This window comes from Cariama cristata, unplaced genomic scaffold (assembly GCF_000690535.1).
Source record: "Cariama cristata isolate BGI_N322 unplaced genomic scaffold, ASM69053v1 scaffold5084, whole genome shotgun sequence".
Classification (NCBI taxonomy): domain Eukaryota; kingdom Metazoa; phylum Chordata; class Aves; order Cariamiformes; family Cariamidae; genus Cariama; species Cariama cristata.
Genome location: NW_009612443.1, coordinates 58,245 through 81,347, shown reverse-complemented (window position 1 = coordinate 81,347; position 23,103 = coordinate 58,245). Strand labels below are relative to the sequence as shown.

The window sequence follows — 23,103 nt, the reverse complement described above, 5'->3', positions numbered from 1 at the left end:
TGCAGCATTCCTGTTTTGTCTTTGAGTTTCATCTGCGTAATGAAGAAATTTCATACTGCCTTTACTGTCTTGTGTGTGCTCTTGCTATGTGATTTGAATGTGCTGTTCGTTAAGCACAGAATGTAGTCAGGTATCTCATACTCTGTATTGTTCGGTCTTTTTTTAACTCTCATTTCTTTTCAGTGGAATACATTGTAAATAATATACTTCAGTTACTTGGTAGGCAACTTTGGATTTTCATAAAACATCTAGTGGCCAAACAATATCAGAGTAACCTTGTAGCCTCACTCAGCTAACAAAGAGAATGGAAACTTTCCCACTGATTTTAGGGAAATGTAATGCACAGGCTACTTCAGTAAGCCTCGGCTTCCAAAAAGTATATGATCAGCTTTGAAATGATTTCAGTTGTAAAAACCAATTGTATCAGAGACAGCTAAAAATTCCAAGGTTGAGAATAATGCTGAAAACTTGGAAAATTCTGTTAGGATTTAGTACTATTCAGGTTGCATTCCTCACGAGGAAGAAAAATTGATAAACTTTCTATTCCTGTTCACACTTTGAAGTACCCCAAAATACGTTAGAGTTATAATTAATTCACTTGCATGAGCTGGACATTTGAGCTTGTCAGTGAAAGCTAAGTTGATAAAGGTATCTATAAGAAGAATTTAACATAGTGTGGCTATTTACGGATGTCACAAAGAAAGATTCCTGGACAATAGAGGAAAACAACCATAGGAAAGATAATGCAATAAGGCTGCTAATGAAAAATAGTATACGTTTATTTATGATTTAATCTCTATATTATTTACATTGAAATATATTTAATTTAATAACTTAATTTTAAATGTAGCCATTTCTATGTATTATTATTTATTTTAAATATGTGTATATTATTTATTTATGTTTGTAATACATTTATAGTATTACGAGAAAAATCAATCAGATAGGAAACTCATTATACTCGCCACAAGCCTCAGGACAACTATCTAGCTCATATTTTGAATAAACTAAACTTAAGGAGATTATAAATAGAGCAAAATGTACAGTCTGAAGTCTTACACACACAATTGGATGCCTGGCATATCTTCCTTTGGCTTGCTGAGCTTTCTTATCTAAGAACCCATATAAGCGATTAAGATACTATAGCTAAAGCTACAGCCTGTCAGCTGAGCCACGGGAGCAGACAAAGCACATGCTTTTAGCCGTTACAGAAGCAAAATAAATGTGTTAACTTAAAGCTCAAGCAACCATCAGGAAGCACATTTTACTTTCATTCATACATACGTATTGCTTATAGCTGATGAAACCTACAGATAGCTGTATCAGATCAGACTAAATGTCTGTTTAACCATGTAATTTCTGAAAGTCTCCAATAGAAAATACCATATGATAGGGATATTAGGAGGAACAGCACAGGTTTGCTCTTGTGCAGTTGTGGCCTTGTATAGAAGTAGCATGGAGAGTGCTGTCTGCTACAACTTTCATACAACTTTCATATGTATTTTCATACCTGGGGTTCCGCCATCAAGATGCACAGGAAGGCGGACTGAGGGAAGGATGGATTCTATCCGTTGCAAAGGTGACAGGCTATATTTTAGGTGTGTCTTTTCCTGAAGTTCCTAGAAGTAAAATCTGCCTGGGAGGGCAGATTTTTCCTGTGAGCTTCCATTTGATCAAGTCCTAAACCTGTAATATCACTAGTCATTTATGTCCTGGTTTCAGGTGAGACAGAGTTAATTTTCTTCCTAGTAGCTGGTACAGCGCTGTGGTTTTTGGATTTAGTATGAGAATAATATTGATAATACAAAACTGATGTTTTAGTTGTTGTTAAGAAGTGCTTACCCTAAGTCAAGGGCTTTTCAGTTTCCCACGCTCTGCCAGCGAGGAGGGGCACAAGGAGCTGGGAGGGAGCACAGCCAGGACAGCTGACCCCAACTGGCCAAAGGGATATTCCATACCATAGGATGTCATGCCCTGTATAGAAACTGGGGGAGTTGGCCAGGAGGGGCCGATTGCTGCTCGGGTAGTGGCTGGGCATCAGTCAGCGGGTGGTGAGTAATTGTGTTGTGCATCGCTTGTCTCTCTTGGGTTTTATTCCTCTCTCTTTTTGTTTTCTCCCTTTTCATTACAATCAGTAGTAGTAGTAGTAGTATACTAATATAATTGCATTTTTTTTCAATTATGAAACTGTTCTTATCTCAATCCATGGGTTTTACCCTTTTTCTGATTCACCTCCCCATCCCACTGGGGGCCAGGGGAGGAGTGAGTGAGCTTAGGTGGCGACGGGGGTTAAACCATGACAGTGTTCCAGTGGGTCTGTAGATCATGGAGAAGGACAAGTCATGCTACCACCATACCTGTTGTCTGATTCAGATGGTTCTACTTAATTTTCTTTGTCCATATATATTTCTCTTATATAAATGTGTGGCTTATCCCTATGCTAATAATTTATGTTGACAGCTGGTATTATTCACTGTAGTCTGATGCTAAAAAAGGTAACAAATATATGCACTGTTTCTTCTGGCCTAACACTTGCTCCAGTTTCCCTTGTCTGCGTAGGTAATCATTCAGACCAGGAAACCTTGAAGGTCAACCTCTCCTAAAAGTAGTAGCTTTCTGACATCTCCATAGCACGGCCATCAACTACTGACACACCCAGCTAGCACTTTCTATAACTGCCACTTACACCCTTTTTTGATATAACGAAGACAGTCCCTTCCCTTCCTCAGCAAACAGAACACAGAATATATTCTGATTACTGTGAATGTTTGCTTGTGTAGATGTCTTGCTCTCAGCTGAAAGCTCTCTTTATTCAAATTCCTCAATGAATCTGTTCAGCTGGTATGAGTCCTTCATTTGCATTATTGCATTTGCATTCACTGAAAAAATTCTGAGACCTCTAGTGGCTGAAATAATATAATATCTAACATTCCTATGAATATTAATAAAATTTTATCTACGTGTATATTTCACAAATACTGATTTTAGACCCAGCTGGGGGTTGAATCTTTATTAAAAATGCTTTATCTCTTTTATCTCCAATCTCAGAAGCATCATCACATTCTCATAAAAGTAACTTTCTTTGTCATCCAAAAATACCCTGCATTTAATAAATGTTTAAATAACTCATTTTTTCATTGAAGAATCAGAAGACAGCACATCGATTGTTATTAAGTTTTTCATTTACAAAGGTCATAAATTCATGGTAATTCCCTTTGAATTCTAGGCCCTATATTTAATTTAAAGTGGTTGATTTCTTATCTATGTCTAAATTTGTTGTCTGCCAGGTGGACACGGAAGGTGATTTAGAAACCAGACACAGCTGCTAGTGTTCATGTACACCTGATAGAAGCACACAAAATGTCTTTATCAACAGAAGAGAAAAAATGTAACTACTACTGTATTTAGTATTGTTGATAGTTACCATTCCTCATGCATCTCAGTTTCAACTTATGTTTCAGGAAGTTGAGAATGAATGGAAATGCATTGTGGATGATCAAAAACAGACCGGAGGACAAAACAGCGCAAACATTAGCTTCACCCTGTTTTTAATGTTTGTGTTACTTTCGTTGTTGTTGATAGTAGTGGGAGTGGAGGACTTTACTGTCGAGAAAGAAAGAACATATGATCTTAATATATAGGGTTAAAGTCCCAAACATATTTTGTCTGTTAAATAAGTAATGAGCAGTATTAGATATTCCTAAAAATCTAAAAACTAAGTCTAAAGTAATGTTTGGGTGGAAACTGTTGCAATTAGTGAAATTATGACTTCTAGTTTGTCTATCTTGTCTCCACAGTAATGACTTTCTACATCACTCCTTATGTTTACAAGTACCCTATGAGCATTATTACCTCTATTATATCATTTTATGGAAAATTGGAAGGGAGATAGACTTTGTGGAAAATGCTCTGGAAAAAAAAAAAAGGACCTCAAACCTGAATATTCTTTCCCACAGCAAAAAACATGATACAGTACATTATAAAACAAAATATGCATAACCACAGAATTAGTTGAGAAGAGGTGCAGTCTGTTGGTAGAGGAAATCTGAACTCACCAGCAAGCTGTAACGACAGTACATGCTCTCCAAACAGTGAAAAAAAAACACTATAAGCTGCCCAGGATGACCAGCAATTTCCACAGCAATAAGCTTTGTAGTAATGCCAAAAAAAAGCCCACCCAAACTACCTGTGCACACTTACCACATACAGAAAATTTGATCTCATCGCTTAATAACAACCACCAACAGTTTACACTTCTGTCATGTGATTATGGTATTATACAAATCAAGGGTTTTACCTGATCATAAAACGTATTTGGTAAATGGAGTGTTTGCCTTTCCATCTTTAATATCGCATCTTTATAATCATATCTAAAACTTGGAAGACTAGTGAGTTTTTGGTAGTATTTATTATAATTCCAGGTAGTGGTTAAAATTTGTTTTCCTTAATAATAATAGTACAAGGCATCATTGACTTTAAAAAGCAAAATGTTAAAAGCATGCATTCTTCATGATTGTTTTTATGGTATTACTTAATAAGTAAATCAAGCTAGACACTGTACAAATTCAACATAGATACAATTCTTGTTTTGAAATTTAATCTCTATTAGTGTTAATCTGGGTTACAGTACTATAATTTTCTTTATCCATATTGTATGTACTGCCCAACATTTTAACTTAACACATCTTCACTGTAGCTAAAATGAATAATTTTATGGTTTGTACCATTTTTAATGTAGCTGGTTTAATGATAGTTTTGATTATGCAACTGCTGTGCAACAAGCATGTGTTGTAAACCATCATTGTATACAATGTATGGATGAATAAGAAGTACACATTTTTCATCTATATACTTTAAATGAATGGTATTTCACAGAAACTTAATAATTTAATTCAGTATTATACAACTGAATTTACAAGTAAATATTTTTTTCCTGGACACAAGATGGACAAGAGAGTTTGCCACGAACATCCCTTGATCCTGATTAAAACTACTAAGAAGGTAACTGCATCTCTAGTATGAAGTAGGTTGGTAGTACAGCGTAAAGTAGCACAGCTAGAAGGGTTTTCAGATAGCCATGTTTTTGGTAGAAATTTCCTTTCCCAACAGAATTTGGAAGATAGATTTTCTTGCACATTTCTCTGGACTGAAGTACGGATTATTCAAGCAGATAAGATTTGCTGAAAGTAAGCATGATGCATAGTGTGATTGCTCTACAAGTTTGAGCTAAAAATGTCAAAATATTTGCTTTGTTCCTGCATGGTATTCTAAGAGGTGATTCTCTCATCATTTTTGTTAGTAGTACTATTAAAGATTCAGACATTTTATGAGATGTGTATGTTTGCAGAGTGTTTTTGGAACACAGTAATTTGCTTTACAACTGAGAATATACACTAATACATAGCATGTGCAACTGCTTACTTTTATTTCAACTGGGAAATGAAAATGTAATGAAACAGAATTCCATTTTGATAGCATTGATTACTCTGTAGGCAGTTTAACTTTTCAAAATCATTTTCATAACATTCACATCTGGTTCTACGTCAAAGAGACAATCTCTCAAGTGGCTTGAATACACTAACCGCTGTTTCAGCAATAAGTGAGTAATACTAAGTGACGCACTGTTAAGTCATGAGTGCAACATAAAGTAAAAGCCCATTTCTTTTAGCATAAAAAAGTAGAGTTATATCCTGTAATGATATTTTGGACTAGCTGACTTCTAGGTGTGATTTCATACAATGTGATGCTGAAGAAGCACAAATGCTGAGCATCTAAAATACATGCGTTTCTTTGTAGAAGATGCAGATCACTGTTCTGTAAGTCATTCTTCATGAAAAGCTATATTATCCTAAATACATCACAAGTTTTAAAAGGCAGTTATTGAAACATGGGCTGTCACTTGCAGTGATATATAATGAGTAAGAATGTGGCAGGTCTTTTTTCTCCTTGTTTTCTCTCATGTTTTCTGTTAATCCATTTTCTTTACAGAACTAACAACTTTCATGTTTGTAAATTAACAGCATCACAGTACTTATAATGCTACTTACCTTTAGGTAGCTAGGCAATCATCAGCTTTTAAATAAAGATGAAATAGTATTATGTTATTTGTGATTATCCTTTGGTTTCCTGACCCTTAGCTATGATTGCAGGACAAGGACAGGTCCTTCCATCCTTTTTCAGCTTTGCTTTGCTGTCCTTGCAGGACGCTGCTGCTCCTGTCAGGCAGGCAGCACGCTGTGGTGGACTCCTTGCTTTGCAACCCATCACTGTTAAAAAGCAAGTCTCCTGGGCCATGATAATAAACACTGGTTGTATTGTTTTTTTGTTTTTTTTTTCTAATCAGTTGAGCAGAGTGTTTTGTTTTCCATAGAATGATAGAAAAGTTTGAGTCGGAAGGAACCTGTAAAGGTCATCTAGTCCAACTCACCCTGCCTTGAGCAGGGACATCTTCAAGTAGATCAAGTTTCTGAGAGCCCTGTCCAGCCTGACCTTGAATGTTCCCAGGGATGGGGCATCTACCACCTCTGTGGGCAACCTGTGCCAGTGTTTCACCACCCTCATTGAAATACATTTCTTCCTTATGTCTAGTCTGAATCTACCCTCTTTTAGTTTAAAACCATTACCCCTTGTCCTATCACAACAGACCCTACTAAAAAGTTTTTCTTTGTTATGTTCTCATTACCTATCTGCATAAGTGAGCATGGTATTTTTACAAACAACTCTCCAGACAATGCTTCACATAAAGCAGAATGTACTCAATCTACCTGGGTTTATTACCTGTTATAGCACAAATATCCTGACTGACCTTTATCTAGGTGTTGTAGGAGGAATTTTCAGCTTTTCGTCCTCAGATTGTTTCCTGAAATCGTGACTGAGGTATGCTCTCTGACTGTTGAAGTGAGACTGGAGGGCTCGCTCTCCTCCTCCTTGCTGCAGTTTCCCTCCAAAGGAAACGCAAACCCTCCGGCAGGGTGCCCGGCAGGTACACCAGTCCGGGTGATGCCACACCAGTCTGGCACATGCAGGAGGACCAGCTTCTGAGCATCATGAATGCGCTTACTGGTAGGAACTGCCTGCATTTTGGGTACTGGTGGTACCCTCATCTCTTGTGCAACATCTTTTCTTTCTGCAAAATGGCAGAAATAAGAATACCATGCTTCACATGTAGTGGTGTTTAAAGTGTGTGAACTTCTTGATTATTGTGATAGGCTGTCAAGTGCTACATCTGATAATGTGTTCTGGTATGCAAAAGTTTCATATAGAACATTATGGTAGTTGTTAAGCAACGTGAAACCGTGGGCTTATTTTTTTCTAAATACAATTCATATTTCTTGTTAACTGAAATTTATTTCTACAACAGAATTCTTACCTATGCTTTCCAATAATGATTCAAAATGCAGCCCTCAAGAAGTGTGATACATTCTTTTCTAAGACCTATCTTGAAATAGAGAATTTACAAAATGATTGAAAACTAGTCTTGTGCAGAAAAATAAATATACCATTCCAGAAGGGCTTTGAGATTTTGAAATCAAACTTGTAACTAAAACAGGAAAAATGATTGCTTCCAATTTTTTCTCAAAGGACTATATGTTAGATCAATTTTAATATGACTTGCATAAATTTTGCATTAAATTAATGGCTTTTAATTGTATGCCTTTTAAATATTTCAAAATTAAGAACAAACATTTCCAAACCAAAAGTAAACACTATTCCAAAAGTGTATCAAAATGGAACGTTTTGATAGCATCAGAATTTTTTTCAAGAAAATATGTAATAATGAATAAAAGCTAGACATTGTAAAAGACTTATGTAAAATGTAAATTGTTTCTCTGTTTACCATATTAAGGCTGTTTGATTTTGAACCTTTCTGTGTATGATTTTATTCGAGCAACCTAAACAACTTAGTAACAGGCCTGATTTTTTCCCTTCCGGAGAACACGGTGGCAAAATATCAATGATAGACAGAGAGGGCACAATTGTTCTTCTGACTATATGAAATGACTAAATATCAGCATGCATTCTTATTTCAAGTATGAAGCTACCACTTACTTTGTCATCAATAATTTTAGCAACGGCTTTGATGTTATATTGGACATCTTCCTTCAAACCACAAGGTTTATGGAAACACATTCAAACAGAAAGCATTGCTCTGTTTAGCCTTTCTAGGTCTTCCCACTCTGAACCATGAGAAGCACCATAGAATAAACATATTTGTGCAGTGCTATCTAAAGTGGATTACACCTTGGTTTTACTATCATGAACAGTGTTTGCTCATGATTGTCATATATCATTTTAAGCATTGAATCATGGCTGTGTGTAAATTATCAGTGGATCGTATAATCTTCAAAAGTCATCTATAAAATGTCATCTATAATTTCTGCAAGTATTTTAAACCAGTCTATAATTTATTATATTTTCTCCCTCTGCCAAATGAATTAAATAGTAAAATAATCTGGTTTATTACAGTTCTTACAGTAATCAGAGTTATGTGGTCATCCCAATTCATAGAGTAACTGGATATAGTCAACAACAGTATGATTTATTTTGCAATGGAATTGTTTTGCAAAACAACATATAAGCTTAACAAATTTGCAAACTAAGAAGTAAAATTGAATAAATGGATAAATTCACCTTCTAATTTTCTCTTTTGTTTCTACCACTGGACAGATACATAACAGTCTGTTGAATTCACCAGAGGCCTGATAATGCCTAGGTCTCACTGGGTTTCATAAAATAAGCATTCGTTAACAAATAAATATATATTTAACAGCTTTTTTAAAAGATATTTTTACTTGTGATGGTGCAAAAGAATGGAGTATCTTTTCCAACTGTATTGCTAGCATGCATTGCTAGCTAAATGCTAGCATTTTAAACAAATAATTCAGATGTGCCTGGGGGCAACACTATCAGGGACACTACCACTGACCTTTGGAAAGTATTTAAGAGTAATGGATGAATTCAGTAAGACAGCTATGTGTGAATATATATTGTGATTACATTTATCCTGATTGACAATTAGACTTTGTTTTACCTTTTATTAGTGATTATCCTGGAACGTTTGTGAGATGTAGTGTTTATCCCATGACTAATATTAGGTTATCTGTGTGTCTTTACAAAAATTTAGTATTTTTTCAAACCAAAGTCAACCACCTGATTATCACATTTAAAATATAGTTCAATTGTACAGAGAGAGGAAGAAAATACCATTTTACACTTTTACAACAGAATAAACCTGTCTAACTTCAAGAAAATGGGGCATCACAAGTATTTTTGTAATCTTTTCATATTCTTTTTACTTTCATGAATAAATAATAACCAGAAATTTTTCACAGTACAAATGTAAGTTCATCTACAAGTAAGAGGAATTGTTTTGATTTTATGTCTGATTCTGCAAATTAAGGGCTGCTATGGCAATTCCTCATCCAAAATTTGTTATCACAGCTTTTATATTTCTTATTATATATTTTGATAATATGCTTTTGCATATTAAACTGAAAGCTTCCACATTATGGAAGTAGGTGTTTTTTACAAACCTATAAGCCAAACTGGTAAATGGAAATGACATACATGGATTTCTTTGTCCATAATGCCTTCCCCATAATTTTTACCCATACGGATTGATGGGTCATTCCAGGTGTACATTAGAAATCTAGTTGGGGATCAATGAGAAAATTGTCAGATAATTATTCCCTGAAATCTTGTAATTTGCCTTACAGCTGGTTGTGCTATATGCAGTTCATTGCTTTTCAACACCGTTTTCAGAACTAAAGTTTTGCTTTCACTTATCATAAATAAAATAAAACAAGAATTTTCAGAAGCAGTTCAGCAGACAAAACACTGAGGAATAAGGATAAGACCTGTAAATTGAAAAGCATAGTTAATTTAACAGAATTTTGGTATCTGCAAACTTTTTTTATTGCACTGTTTGATATAATTCCATAGGTCTGTTTAATTTCAGAATTATTTTAGGGTTTTGGAGCTTTGAAACATTTGGGAGTTTTGTTTTTTGTTTCATAGAAAATGAGATAAATTCTGATATCTCAGTTCATCTTTTTTGTTTATTTGTTGGTTGGGGTTTTTTTTGTTGTTGTTATTCCACTGTTCAAGTTTGCAGTAGAACTAAATGAAAAATACCCTTTTCTGCTGTGTTGATTTGTCAGTCTTTATGGAATAGGCTCATATGTTATCTTTTTTTCCATTGGCAAGAAAATGCAATTTAAGCTGAGCAAACGCTGGAAAGCTCTGTCTGAATTGGCATGTGAAGATCTCAGAGTTTAAGTACATTCTAAATTCTTGTGTTGACTTCCACACGACACTGAAATAGATGTTTTTCTTAGTTAAAATTGTATCTTGATATGCAATACTGAAATAGTTACTCTGTAAATTAATTTAACAATATTTTATTAATACAAATTACCTACTAGGCTTACAGAAAACCAAGTATTTTATAAAAACCTCATGTATTCGATATGTTTTCAATAGTCCATGTATGCTGATGATTACTTTTATTCTTGCAAAATATCTTAGATGAAACATTCACTTCCTTGGTTTCAGGAGCTGATGCTGTGGAGGCCCAGTGTAAGAGATTTGAAGTGAGGGCAAGTGAAGGTGGAAAGGTATTGTTTTCTGCAGATGAAGATGAGATTGTCATTGGAGCTGACAGACTGAAAGTAACAGGTATGGTAATAATAAGGCTTCTAAATGGATGTAAACTTTTTTGTTGGGGGGAGGGGAAGGTTAATACTCTTACTAATAATAAATCTATTGGTCTTCTACAAAATTTTCATCCACTGGAGAGGAAGAAGTCTTCTCATCATCAATGATTGCTTGACCAACCAAAAGATATTGCATAATCTAAAAATCAATTCCTCTAAACGCAGATTTGAATTTAAACTCTGCAGGTCCAACTATGGTACAAATCGCCCTTACCACAGTGATTTGGTTTTTATATGTTACCATTAAGCATTGTTTTGTGGTACCTATACCATTTGTTTAGGTAATAACCCTTCACTATGATAAAAAATATTGTTATATACTATGACCTTTTTTTTTTCTGTATACAAACTATCAAATCTAACTTCCATGTGAATTAAAGGTATGTACTCTGCTTTACTTTTGGAGGCGTAGCTGAAGTGTAGTGAGTAGAAACCTTGTCTTGACTTGAACATTTGTTCAATAAAATAAGAAAACTAATTCTCATTGGTACTTTACTGTCATCGTTACATATACATATATATCAGTAACTCATTTGATAGTAGAAACATGTTAGCTTATTAAAAAAAAATGCTTACCTAAGTTTGTCTGAGATAAATGCTTTAACTTTAATTGCTTAATAAAATCTTATCTGAACTTGGACTGGACTTGAGCTATCCACTCATAATCTAGAATAAGATACAAAACTTGAATTGCTTTGCCAGTCAGCGGTGTTTAGCTTTAAGTCAGTCTATATCTGAGGATGCCAGCATTACAGAGTTGAGATCAACCTACTAGTTTGAAAGTTCAATTGTGTAGAAAGTATGAGATGGTTCTGGTTTATGATGATTACAATAAGATATCCCTTTCTGGTCTGTAAAACTAAGAAATGCATTATAGCAACTTTACGCTTTTTTAAAAAAAAAAGTATTAGGCAGTTCTGCTTTTGTGTGATGCCAGATATAGCACTAAAATAGATATAGGAAGTCCAGAGTCAAGCTATGACAACTTCCTTCAAGATTGCTGCTTGCCAGTGTACGTAGGATAACTTTTCTTCCCCTTTCATTGCTATCTGACCTCTATCTTCTCTAGCCAAGCAATCCGTTTTAATACGGCTAAACCAAAAGAAAAGTCTTTTACAAGCAGGCAGTTTAGTGGTGTTGCAGTATCCAATATAATACAGTAAATTGTGTTGATTTACCAAATTTGGGGTTAGGAGAGGGACACATCAGTGTTTTGTTGAGTCAGCAGCAATTCTTCAGAGATAGTAGCTGTACAAGAATGTTACCATAGTAAAACCTGAGACAATAACTAGAATAACACAAGAAGAAAAAAGAGAATCGTACTGAATCCTGCTAAGGTTCAAACTTGATCAGAATATTAAATACTGAGAAAGTTAAACATACAATCGACACAGGAGATTTCAAAGCATCTATCACAAGTTAAAAAATAAAACATCTTACAAATGGCACTGAGGATTAGATTTCCTGCCATTAAGAAATGTAATCATAAGTTGTAGATGTCATGGTAATTTTTTTTTATCAGACTTCAAAGGTAAAGCATTGCTCAACTGTCTTTAACTTCAAAGTGGCTTAAGTTCCCACAGCACCTGTTGACATCAGTGTTATAGACAGCAGAACTAGTAAAAATTTATTCAGTGATGCTTAGCATGGGATATAAGATTGTTCCTTGTGAAAAGAACAGGATTTTCTCCTTAATTCTAGAAATACACCTGACTCTATGTGTATTTATATTAAGCTCCCTCGCCCAAATTAAAAAAAAAGAAAGAAAAGAAAAGAAAAAAAAAAGCTAGGAAAACCTAAGTTAATGCTGATTTGTATTCCTCTGAGTTTCAGGGATTACTGTATACCTATTGAGTCCTACCAGAGAATTTCACTACTAGAGTTGTTTGTACAAGTAATTGATTTTCCTTCTGTGACTAAAATGAAAAATAAACAAGAGTTAGGACTGAATTTTCAGACATTCTTTCATTGAACTAGAAAAATTATGTTAGGGTTAAAACAATAAAAAAATTAATTACTTGCACACACACACAAAAAGAAAAATTTAGGCATCGTTTAAATATTACAAAGGAAATATGCATATTGGAGGATTTTTAAAGTTCTAAGTGTTGTCATTTAAGTCATGAAGTTAAATATAAATTATGTTCCATTAAGTAGCTTAATGTCCAATGTTTCAGGCAGTTTCTTTAGAAAAACGTATTAAGGTGTTTTGTAATTGCAATTTGAAAGAGTAATTTACTTTAAAAAATCACTTTAAAAATATCATCTTCTTTTGTGTTTATTCAAAAGTAATTTAATGAAGTTGGGATCATTCTTTCTCTCTCTGGATAATCATCTTTAAATCAGATTTCATTAGTAAACTATCTTATAATGAGGCTATAAAAGTCTAGTTTCAAAATTTTATACATTAAATCCCTAGGACCCGCTTTAGGTTAACCCTTCCATCATCTTCTTAGAGAAGAAAAATATTATCCCACAGAATGAAGGGAATAGTATTAGATTTCTAAATGAATGAGCATTTCAGAAAGGCTTAGACAGAATAACCTCATATCTCAATTTCTGTATCCCTAATAGGCTTTTTGCAGCGTAAGTACTAATCTGCACAGCCAAATAATGAAACTATCATAAGACATCTATGCTTTACTGTTGACTTCAGTCTAAAGCTGAAATTATTTAACATAGATTTCCCAATGAAGACTAAAAGTTGTATGATCCATGCAATTTCAAGAAAAGTATTTTAAAAATAATCTCTCCCAAAAGGTAAAACAAATTTCTGTCTTCATGGAAAAATAAAATAGCAAAATCTTTCTTTCATATAGTAGATCTCTGTCCAAAGATTGTGTGATAACTTTAAATTCTTCAGCAAACTCATGAAAGGTGATGAGTCCCTATGAGTTACATCAATCAGTCTGCATTACTCTATATGACATGATATGACTGATGAAACTTGGCAAGGCATCGTAATGTCAAATGTCAACCAGAAATACCTTTTGTTTTTAGTGTATTTTTCTCAAGCCTGTTTTGATAATCATGGTGCCTTGGGGTGAATATAGGAAAGGAGTTATAGAAGAACAGAGAAAACAAAAAAATAATATCAAGAAGGAAAAATAAACTGTGCTTATTTGGAGATTAAACTCTTACATGTAGTTAAAGTGTGGTACTACTGTGAAAACTTAATTTTATTTTCTTGCTTAGCTGTGAATAGTGTCTCTTCAGAAACACTTCACTGTGAATGGGTCCAGTAAATGATGCATTTTGGTAATTAATTTTCTAAAACGTGCCCATTTCATGGACATTTATAAACCAGTATGGCAATGTGGAATTTATTTTATATGATTTTTTTCTCAATTCAGAAGAATGCTTTTGTAATGCACAGCTTTAAAAAGCAATCTGTCATAAGGCAGTAGAAGAAATTCTTGATTAATAAAAACTTGAAAGATTAAGTTTACAGCTTCTCATTGATTATTTTTCTATCATTTTTATTTGTAAATGTTTATATAGACAGCCTATTCCAGGGAGAAAAGTATAGTAGAAACAGACTAGTAATTCAGATATTCAATATATTTCCCAGATAAGAAAAATATGGAGTCAGAAACAGTACTTTTTGCTTTAGAGATATTGCAGCTACATATTTCCCTATTAAGAGTCTCTCACTTTAAAATTAGGCAGTTGGCTGATTTAATTTAGATTTCTTATTCTTCCTTCCATTGCTACTTTTGCTTTTTCTTTTAACTGTCCTAACTCTTTTCTACTTTATCATTCAAGGAAAGAAGAAAAAAGAATCAACCTTTGTTTTATTAGACAGAGCTGTCAGAATTGCAGCTGACTATTACCCCTTTGTGCAGGGACACCTCAGACCGCCAAGTTTAACACGTATCGTAGGGCTTCGTAGGGAGGGAAGAGAAAGGCATGATGAAGTAAACATATTGCCAAAGAGTTGGGAAACATGCAGGAATAAGGAGCTGAGTTTCTGGTGGGCTCACAGGTTCCTTTCTGCACATGGTTAAATCTTTCTCCATCCCTTATGTTCACCCTGTCCCAATGAATGGACAGCATCTGTAGCATGGTGGAGTCTTCTTCACTCCTGCAGTTACAGAGCAAGAGTATCTGTTTGACTTTTACTTCTGTTATTTAAATCATCATACAAAGTTTTCTGCCCTGTGCTTTTATTTCGTATTTCTTTTAATTGCAATCTGATCTCTCTAAAATATTTTTGTAGCAGAACTTGAAAACACTGTATTGGTCACACTCATTGGTGAGAGTACAAGCATATAGTCACTCAGCTTTATCCTGCCAGAGTACTTTTGAGAAAACAGATTAAGAAGGCCTAGCTCAGTATACATTTTTCTGAGACATTGCTATGAAAGAAGGTTGTAATTGTTTCTATAAAGACTTTCACTGTAGGTGTCTTGTTAGTACAGTTTCTCCTCCTCTTTTTTCTTAGTCCAAACTTGTAGTTAGCAGCTATATAAGAAGTACTAATCAAAGTGGAGGTCATCTAGTTCTATTCTAAGCAAAACATCTACTTTTTTGGACAACGTAGTTTAATTTTATTTTCTCCTCTGACTTTGAGGTGGTTTGCTCAGTTAAGGCTAAAAGCAGATTGTCAGAAACTTTTTTTTTCTATTAAACTTACAATGTTTTATCCAAATTAGACAAACATTTTGCTTTTTTGAGAAGAGTATTTCTCTATGATTTTTGAAGGAGACTTCAATTTAATTCTTGTATTGTCTCATACATTCTTCTGATCTATATACTTCATTCAGACTTGGCTATAGCATTCTTTTTTTAACCATGATTTTATCTGTGATAACAATAACAAAAACAATAGCGTAATTTAATTTGTTACAGGTTTACATACCTTCTTCTAAATCAGTTGTATTTGCACATCTGGCTTTTTTATTAATCATGTTTAAAAGAAGGCAAGGCAAAAATAGATTTGCAAGTACCACGTAGGTCTTCTATCAGAAGCCGTTGCTGTTCTGCAGTCAAATCCAATTATGTTTTCTAGGTGTAGCAAATAATCTGTAACACTTATTCTAAATAAACCAGTCTAGTTTGGAAAATGTTACTCACCTTTATGGAGAACTAATTTATTTTATTTCCTATTACTTTCTTAACTACTGGCTTATTTTCTTTCATCCCTTATTGCTACATGTCTCAGTGATATAATCTGTTTTAGCACAGGACCTGAAGTCCTTTCTGGATAAAACTGAATTTTGTTATAATGATAATTAATATGTTAACAGTAATATTTTTCCTCTGAAAATAAATAAGAAGCTGATTAAAAACTTGTCAGTTAATGTTTTACCAAGATTTTAGTAATAGTTCTATAGAGTTCAACTGCTTCCGTGATTTATTGAAACACAAAACTTTTCAGATATATGGAGCTCCACATCTGTATTGTGTAAGCTGTTATAATTAGCTGAAGATCACTTTGTTTCCATATTTCAAACATAATAATAGATCTCATAATGGGAATTGCAATTATAGTAAGGCTTGCACATGGTTGCTAGCAGTAGTAGCTAGGAGAAACAAAAAGACGATGCATAAAAACTTTGCAGACCATTATGACCTCCTGTGAGCCTTCTTCCTTGTCAAATAGCAAAGTTATGCAGAAAGATGGAAGTCGGAGAAGGACAGGAGATAGCATACTTCAGTTTTAATGGAAACTTTCTCAGATTAATAGCAGGACATGTGTAGGTCAAATCTACTTTGACACCAGAACAGTGTCAGGAAAAAATCTGTGAAGGGCTGCAAGTATCTTTTTCATTACACTAAATTATATGCTTATAGTGGGTTCAGTATGGCTTTGATCAAAGCCATTTACTTCACTAGATGAAAGATGAGAGCCTTGATGTATCAAGGAAACTTCAGAAGGTACCTGTATATCTATATTCTAATAATATTCTAATAATATCCAGAATTAACATGCAGAGGAGTGCATCAGCACCTCAGTTTTGATTTTAAGATTATGCTGTAGGACTGTGAGACTTCAGGTAATTGAAATATAGAAAGGTCTTCCAGAGTAGTTAAAAGGAAATGATAAAGTAGAAATATGGCTTATGGCTATAAAAAGGAAATATGACAGAAATATGAGGAAATATATGTGAATTGCAAATTAGGTTGGAAAAGTAGAAATAAAATATTTATAACAAGTACTGAAATGTAGAAAAATAAATGATTATTTGATGTATGTTGTTATTGCAGTAGGCATATATCTAGTGCCTTCAGAGGCTGAATAGGGATTTCAGTATGAATAGGAAAGAAGATCTTGGATTTGCCACATTCAGTTGGTGGATTGTCATTCAGGACAGATGGAGTTTGGAGAGTGAAGTGGCAACAAGATGAAGGGAAGCACTTAATCACTTTAAGCTGGCTTACGCAGCCAAATTATGTGACCACAGTAAAACTACTGTATTTGACGTTGTAGTAGAAAGTTAAACCTTTAAGTAGATATGCCAGACTCTCAGTACTCTGAACACTGAATGAAGCAGAATTCTTTTATCATCACCTGTCAGTAACAAAAATACATGACATATATAGATTTTCTGTGTTTCCTTAGCAATGACTACATTAACATGTACCCCAAAATGTACTAGATGAATAAGGTTTATGATAAGCTTATTTAGATTTCAAGGAAGCATTTAATGTCCAGACTTGTCTGTATGAGAGCTCTGATTGAAAGATAATATTATTTCAGGAGTCTAACCACTTGGCAACAGAGCAACCTGTCAGAGCATTACTCTGGAGGTACAACTATAGAGCTGATTACAAGCATATATATGTGAGCTCCAAGCTGTCTATGAACTGGAAGTTTTATAGGCAGGCTAGAAGTGGTGAGACTAAATAAATAAATTTCCTATCCAGGACATTGCACAAATAGATTTATGTCTTCTAGTTAAGGGTAGAATGCATCCAGCCAGCTCAGTTTACAAGGGATGTGTACGTACATCAGCTTGTGGGTGACTATGTAGATTGTTGGAGGACTGCATTGACCTAAGGATAATAACAGTTTGTTTGCAAAAGAAAGTTTTTGATTTTTGGCACTTGGACAAAAACATGCGAAGGAATAAAATGATTGGTCTCAAGAATGTATGTAAAGAGAAAGAAGCTTTGATAAAAGAAGTTTTTCTGAAAAGGGAATAGACCTAAAAGCAGAGAAACTTGCAAGCAGTTCTGCCAGCCCAGGAGAATATGTTCACTTTCTTACAGCCATTCCACTGAAAAATACTCAACAAGGCTGTTCTATAGATACAGATATAGAAGGAGCCAGCATACAGTCAGGCAGGAGAAAAGAAAAGGAAGGGGAAAAAAAAGAAAAACAACCCAGCAAAATGACACTGTCTTGATATTTGGGTGGAGGAAAATCATCCTCTACCTGGAGAGTCAACTTTTCTATAATCCATGCTTTCTGAATGCCTCTTCTTCCAAATTCAACCTTTTTTTTTTCTTTTTTCTTTTTTTCATGATAACATCTGTTACAACAGAAGACATATTTTAATCCTTTTGTCTCCTTCTGGGCTGTAATCTATTTAATTCTATTAAATAGGGCTTATGTTTGTGAGCTGATTCTGTAGTTGTTCCTTTGCATAATAGATCATCTTCCCAAAGTTAGCGAAGAGACTATTTGCTCTGTGCTGGTACAGGGCAGTATTGATCCAGAGACTGATTCTAACTTCCAGATTGAATCTGGTTTTCAGATTAAACCTTGGCACCAACGTTAAGTTACTGGATATTTCTGGTGAATGTGAGAATGAATATTTTTAGGAAAAACTGCCAATATCTGCATCATATTCCACATTCCCTGTTGAAGGACTGTGCATAGTCCAGAGAAGCAATTTGAAGTAGTTCTAGTTTTGAAGGGTCTGAATTACATGGTACCAGGCAAATCCACATGGCCTATGTAAAGGTGGAAAATTGCCCCATTATTACTGAGCTGAGATAACTCTTAAATCAAACCAAACTAGTTTGTTTGGAAAACACACACTAAACATTCAGAAGGTATTGATGCAGGGACTGGACACGAATTGGGTTCAGATTTTGTAGTAAAATTCTGACGCTTAAAACCTGAGCTAAGCCTGACACATGCCCTCAGGCTTTTGTAGTTTTGAAAATGCACTTTTAAATTACAGCAGTCAGACCCATCTCTATTTTTAAGATATAGCTAGTCACAGGAGGGAAAAGTGAATCATAAAGGAGCTCCAGCATTCCCATTTTCTTTTTTTGCCTTAAAGTACTTGCTTGTGATTTATTTCTGCCTGGAAACAAAATTCTATTGTTGGAGACAAGGGTCAGGCTGCAAAGCACTATAGGATTTCAGTTCAGTGAAAAGAGTATTTGGCTGTAAATGCTCATCCTATAATGATGATACTACAGGCCAAAAATATCTTGCTTTGTCCTGAAATGGTATTCTCATTAGATGCTAGAAGATGAGATCATTTGGATTTCAATTTGTAAAGCCTTCAGAATAGGAGGAATACTATTACATTTTTAGAAAATATTGCAGGCATCTGACTTTTCCCAAGCAATATACAGATGTACTTCTTTATTGTGAGCCGTGTAATACATGTCAAAACTGTACTTTGTTTTCTCTGAATCCTATCTGAAACCACTACAAAGTGGCTTTTTTATATTTATTTGATCTTAAGGCAAATTTTTTACCCCACTTTCAGTACAAGCTAATGTATTCAGTAGCCATAAAACGGCATGGTGAGATTATACAAGAGTATGTCATGACATACATCATACTTTCAAAACTTACAAGAATGAATGGGAAGATCTTGACTCTAAATTTAGGTAGAAAGTAGCAGAAAGAATAAATACAGAAGTCCTCACAGGGAGGTACTGTTTGAGTCCATGACGGTCACAGTTTGAAACAAAGCTTTACTCAGAGGAAAAGTTAGTACATTTCCAACAATAACATCTTGGACTTCACTGTTATCCATAGACCTATTTATAAAGCAGGTACGCAGTCAAAGCTGTGAAAAACAGTTTCAAATAATTTCTGCTCTGCAACACATCTCAAAGCTTATTCATAGCAGACTCCTATAAGCTGGGAATAATTTCACCCACAGGAAGCAACTCCAGGAAAAAATTGTATCACCCACAAAAATATGGCCTGCAGCCTTCAACCTACATTGTGAATTTAAATTCCTGTCCTCATTGTGGCTAATGACGAGTTTACATTTCAGTGTCTGACAGCATTACATTCAGCACACCAAGACACAAACATAATAAGCCATCATATTAGCTCTAGAAAAATATCATCAATGTATATAGACCTTTGTATTTTAATTAAAAGTATATAACAATGTGGCTTTGCTCAGGGTTCAGAAAGTACAGAATTGTGTGTGTATGTACGAAGATTAAGAAGTGTAGATAGAAATGTATAAGAATCCAGAATTAATAATGTAAATTCCAGAAGGAAGAGTGGCAAAAATCATCATATATTCTATAAAAGAAATTAAATTAAATGTGGTAAGAATCATGTCATAAAAAGAGAATGAAGCAAAAACCCTCAATATTCAGGCAGAAACGGATGTGTCTGAAGAATGTATAGCTACTCTGAGATTCAAAATGCAAATGGATTTATACTTTATGGGTACTGATGAAAGGGCAAAGAATCTATATGGTAACATTGACCACCAAACCAAAAAGATTATACAGATGTAGCTTTTTATAAACAAAAAGAATCGTCTAATGCACAGGGCCTGGTGACAGCATGTTGGAATGTTTGGAGACCTCTTGTTTCTTTTAACTACAGAGACAGACTTCTGTTAGGAAAAAGAAAAAAGATGAAGGTGCAGACTGTACAAAAGATTTGTAGTTTATAAGGGTGACACAGTGTTGAAAAAGTAACGTAAGGAGTGTTGCTGATCAGTGGGGGAGGAACTGAGAATGTGAAGGTGGAAGGAAATCTGAGAGAGGGTGACCACCATGTAGTGAGGACATCCCCTGTTTGAAAGTTACAGGGAAAGACAACAGCAAAACAAAATCAAATTGACTTCCAGAGATCAATTTTAAAACCTGAGAGAATTCATGAGTAGGACTCACAGGAGCCTTCAGAAAGAGTTAGGAAGGATTTTGGATCACAAGCTGAAGAGCATCATGTGATGCAGAAAAGTAAAATATGAAGCTAGAATGTATAAACAGGAGTAGAGCCTGCAGATCTTCTGATCTGTTGAATACTGAGAGGGTCCTCTACAAAGTGCTTAGTCCAGTTTGGCGTACCATTTTTCATTAAACAACTGGGTAGAATCCAGAGCCATTAGCTGTCCAGAAGCATGATCTCTGAGGTAAGACAGAAAAAGATGGTGCTGTTTAGCTTGAAGAAAAAAATATCAAAGTGAATATGATATCAGTCTTGAGGCCTTGAGAAACTGCCTGCTGAAAAACAAGGGATGCTCTCCATCCATTTAAAAAAAAAAAAAATAAAAAAAATAGTGAAACACTGAAATAGTTTGACTGTAGAGAATGTAGAATTTCCTTCATTTTCTTCTACAGAACAAATTATACCAACATCTGTTGAAGATGAACTGGTTGATCCTGATTCGATTTTTAACTTAATGATCACAGAAAGGAATGAACCTTAGAGAAGATCTTTTTATCTCTAATCACAAGCCAACTAATGTAAATTCAATAAAATTTGTTCTTACTAACCTTAGGAGTAATGTTCTACTCTTTGCATCTGTCACTATTACAGGCAGACACAGTTCTCATAAGTTTCTGCTTGTTTAAAAGAAGCTTTCTCTGTATTAATTTTGTTCTAAATGTCATGTGTGGCTGTATTATTCAAATAGAATTGTTTATTATTTTAAGTAATTTTAAATACTTTGTATTATTTATTATTGCATTTTAATACTTTATGACTAACTAATATTTGGGGCTTTTTTGAGCTTTTGTTTATCAGAACAATCAGTCACTAAAGGAACCCTACCTCACATTTGAATTTATACCAGAAATTATAAAAAGTATATTTCCATAAAACTCAAAAATATTCCTGTGGGAGACTCATTTAAAGTTGATAAAAGTAATGTGCGCATTATTTACTAAGACCTTACAGAAAATGTGAAATTAGTAGATTAATGTAAAACACTTAAAAGACTAGATAGAGATTGCAGACAATTTAACAAGATCAGTCAGGTTTCAGTAATGTCTAATAGGTGCCGATATAACAGTATACTGTTGTTGTTCTACATACAACATTGATAGAAGAGTCAGAATTCTGGCAGAAATTTACACTAGAATAATTCTTACTAAGATGTGTTAGATACAGTCCTCTTCATTGTAGTTTTATTTATATTCTTTAAGGGGTTTTTTTAGCTGTAATACAGTGTTTAGTATGAAAAAACAGGTGAGTAGCACAGCCAAAGACAAGAAATCAGTATATGCATTTGCACCTAGCTCTCCATTTGTATCTCTAACCGGTCATGAAAACTATCAATTACAAAACTCTCATTTTTACTTTTGCAGAAAAGTGTTTCTGTTGAAGCTAAGTGTAAACTTCCTTTTGTGCTCTTTTACAAATTAAAACAACAGCAAATAATTTTATTACTTTCTTAAGATTTTCCTTTTCATTAAGCAGAGGAACAGTGAAGTCTCGGTAAATCCTGAGGAAGTCATAGCACAATGGGACATTATGAGGGAGGTTGAATATCCCTCTGCTATAGAAGGAAGGGCGTGCATCCCAAGCAAAGTCCAACAAGTTGTGTTTGTACAGCCATAGAACCAGCACCTACATTCTTGGCTTTCTCTGCTGCCTCTCAGCATGTGCTTTCAGACATAGGAAAGCCATTTACCAGCTCTACTGTCTAAACTTCACACACACTTAACAGCTTTGCTCTTACTTGTTCCAGGGAAGTCCTTCAGAGTTCTTACCCCTTCCACATGGCTGTTGACCGGTCACAGGTCAACATTTCTATCAACCAGTGACTGGTCAACAGCTTTATTACTTTATCCCATTAATACTTTTGTTTCTTGGGAGGCCTGTCGTTAAGAGTAGCACAGGTCTTTTGGATAGAGTAGAAGTTCATTATGTACTACCACTCCTATTCTTCCATCTACCAGCCGAAACAGTTTTTCTTAGCAGGCACTCCTCCAAGGGGAAGCCTCCTTTTTCTGAGATCTGATCCTCAGACAAGAATCTCAAGTCTAAATAGTATATTGTATGTGGATGCAAACAAGTTTTCCCCTCTCTTGAAATCTAACTAGACACAATCTAGCATGAATGGTCTTGAAACTACTAATTGCATTGGTGTAGACCCTAGTCTGAGTGAATTTGCCTTGACTCTCAGCAGCTATGTGATACTGTGTTTATGCCTGGTCTGATATTCCTAGCTTAGAAACATATCCTCAGTAGGCCTTCTTCTACTTTGTTCTCTGTTGT

General features: G+C 34.6%; 1 protein-coding gene across 1 annotated transcript in view; it reads left to right on the top strand.

Annotated features, from left to right (window-relative positions):
* SGCZ (sarcoglycan, zeta) overlaps positions 1-23,103 on the top strand; it is a 130,297-nt gene that overhangs the window by 67,737 nt on the left and 39,457 nt on the right. Inside the window, exon 4 of the mRNA XM_009698639.1 lies at positions 10,555-10,677. Coding sequence (XP_009696941.1) covers positions 10,555-10,677 — 123 coding nt within the window. The remainder of the gene's footprint in view (positions 1-10,554; positions 10,678-23,103) is intronic.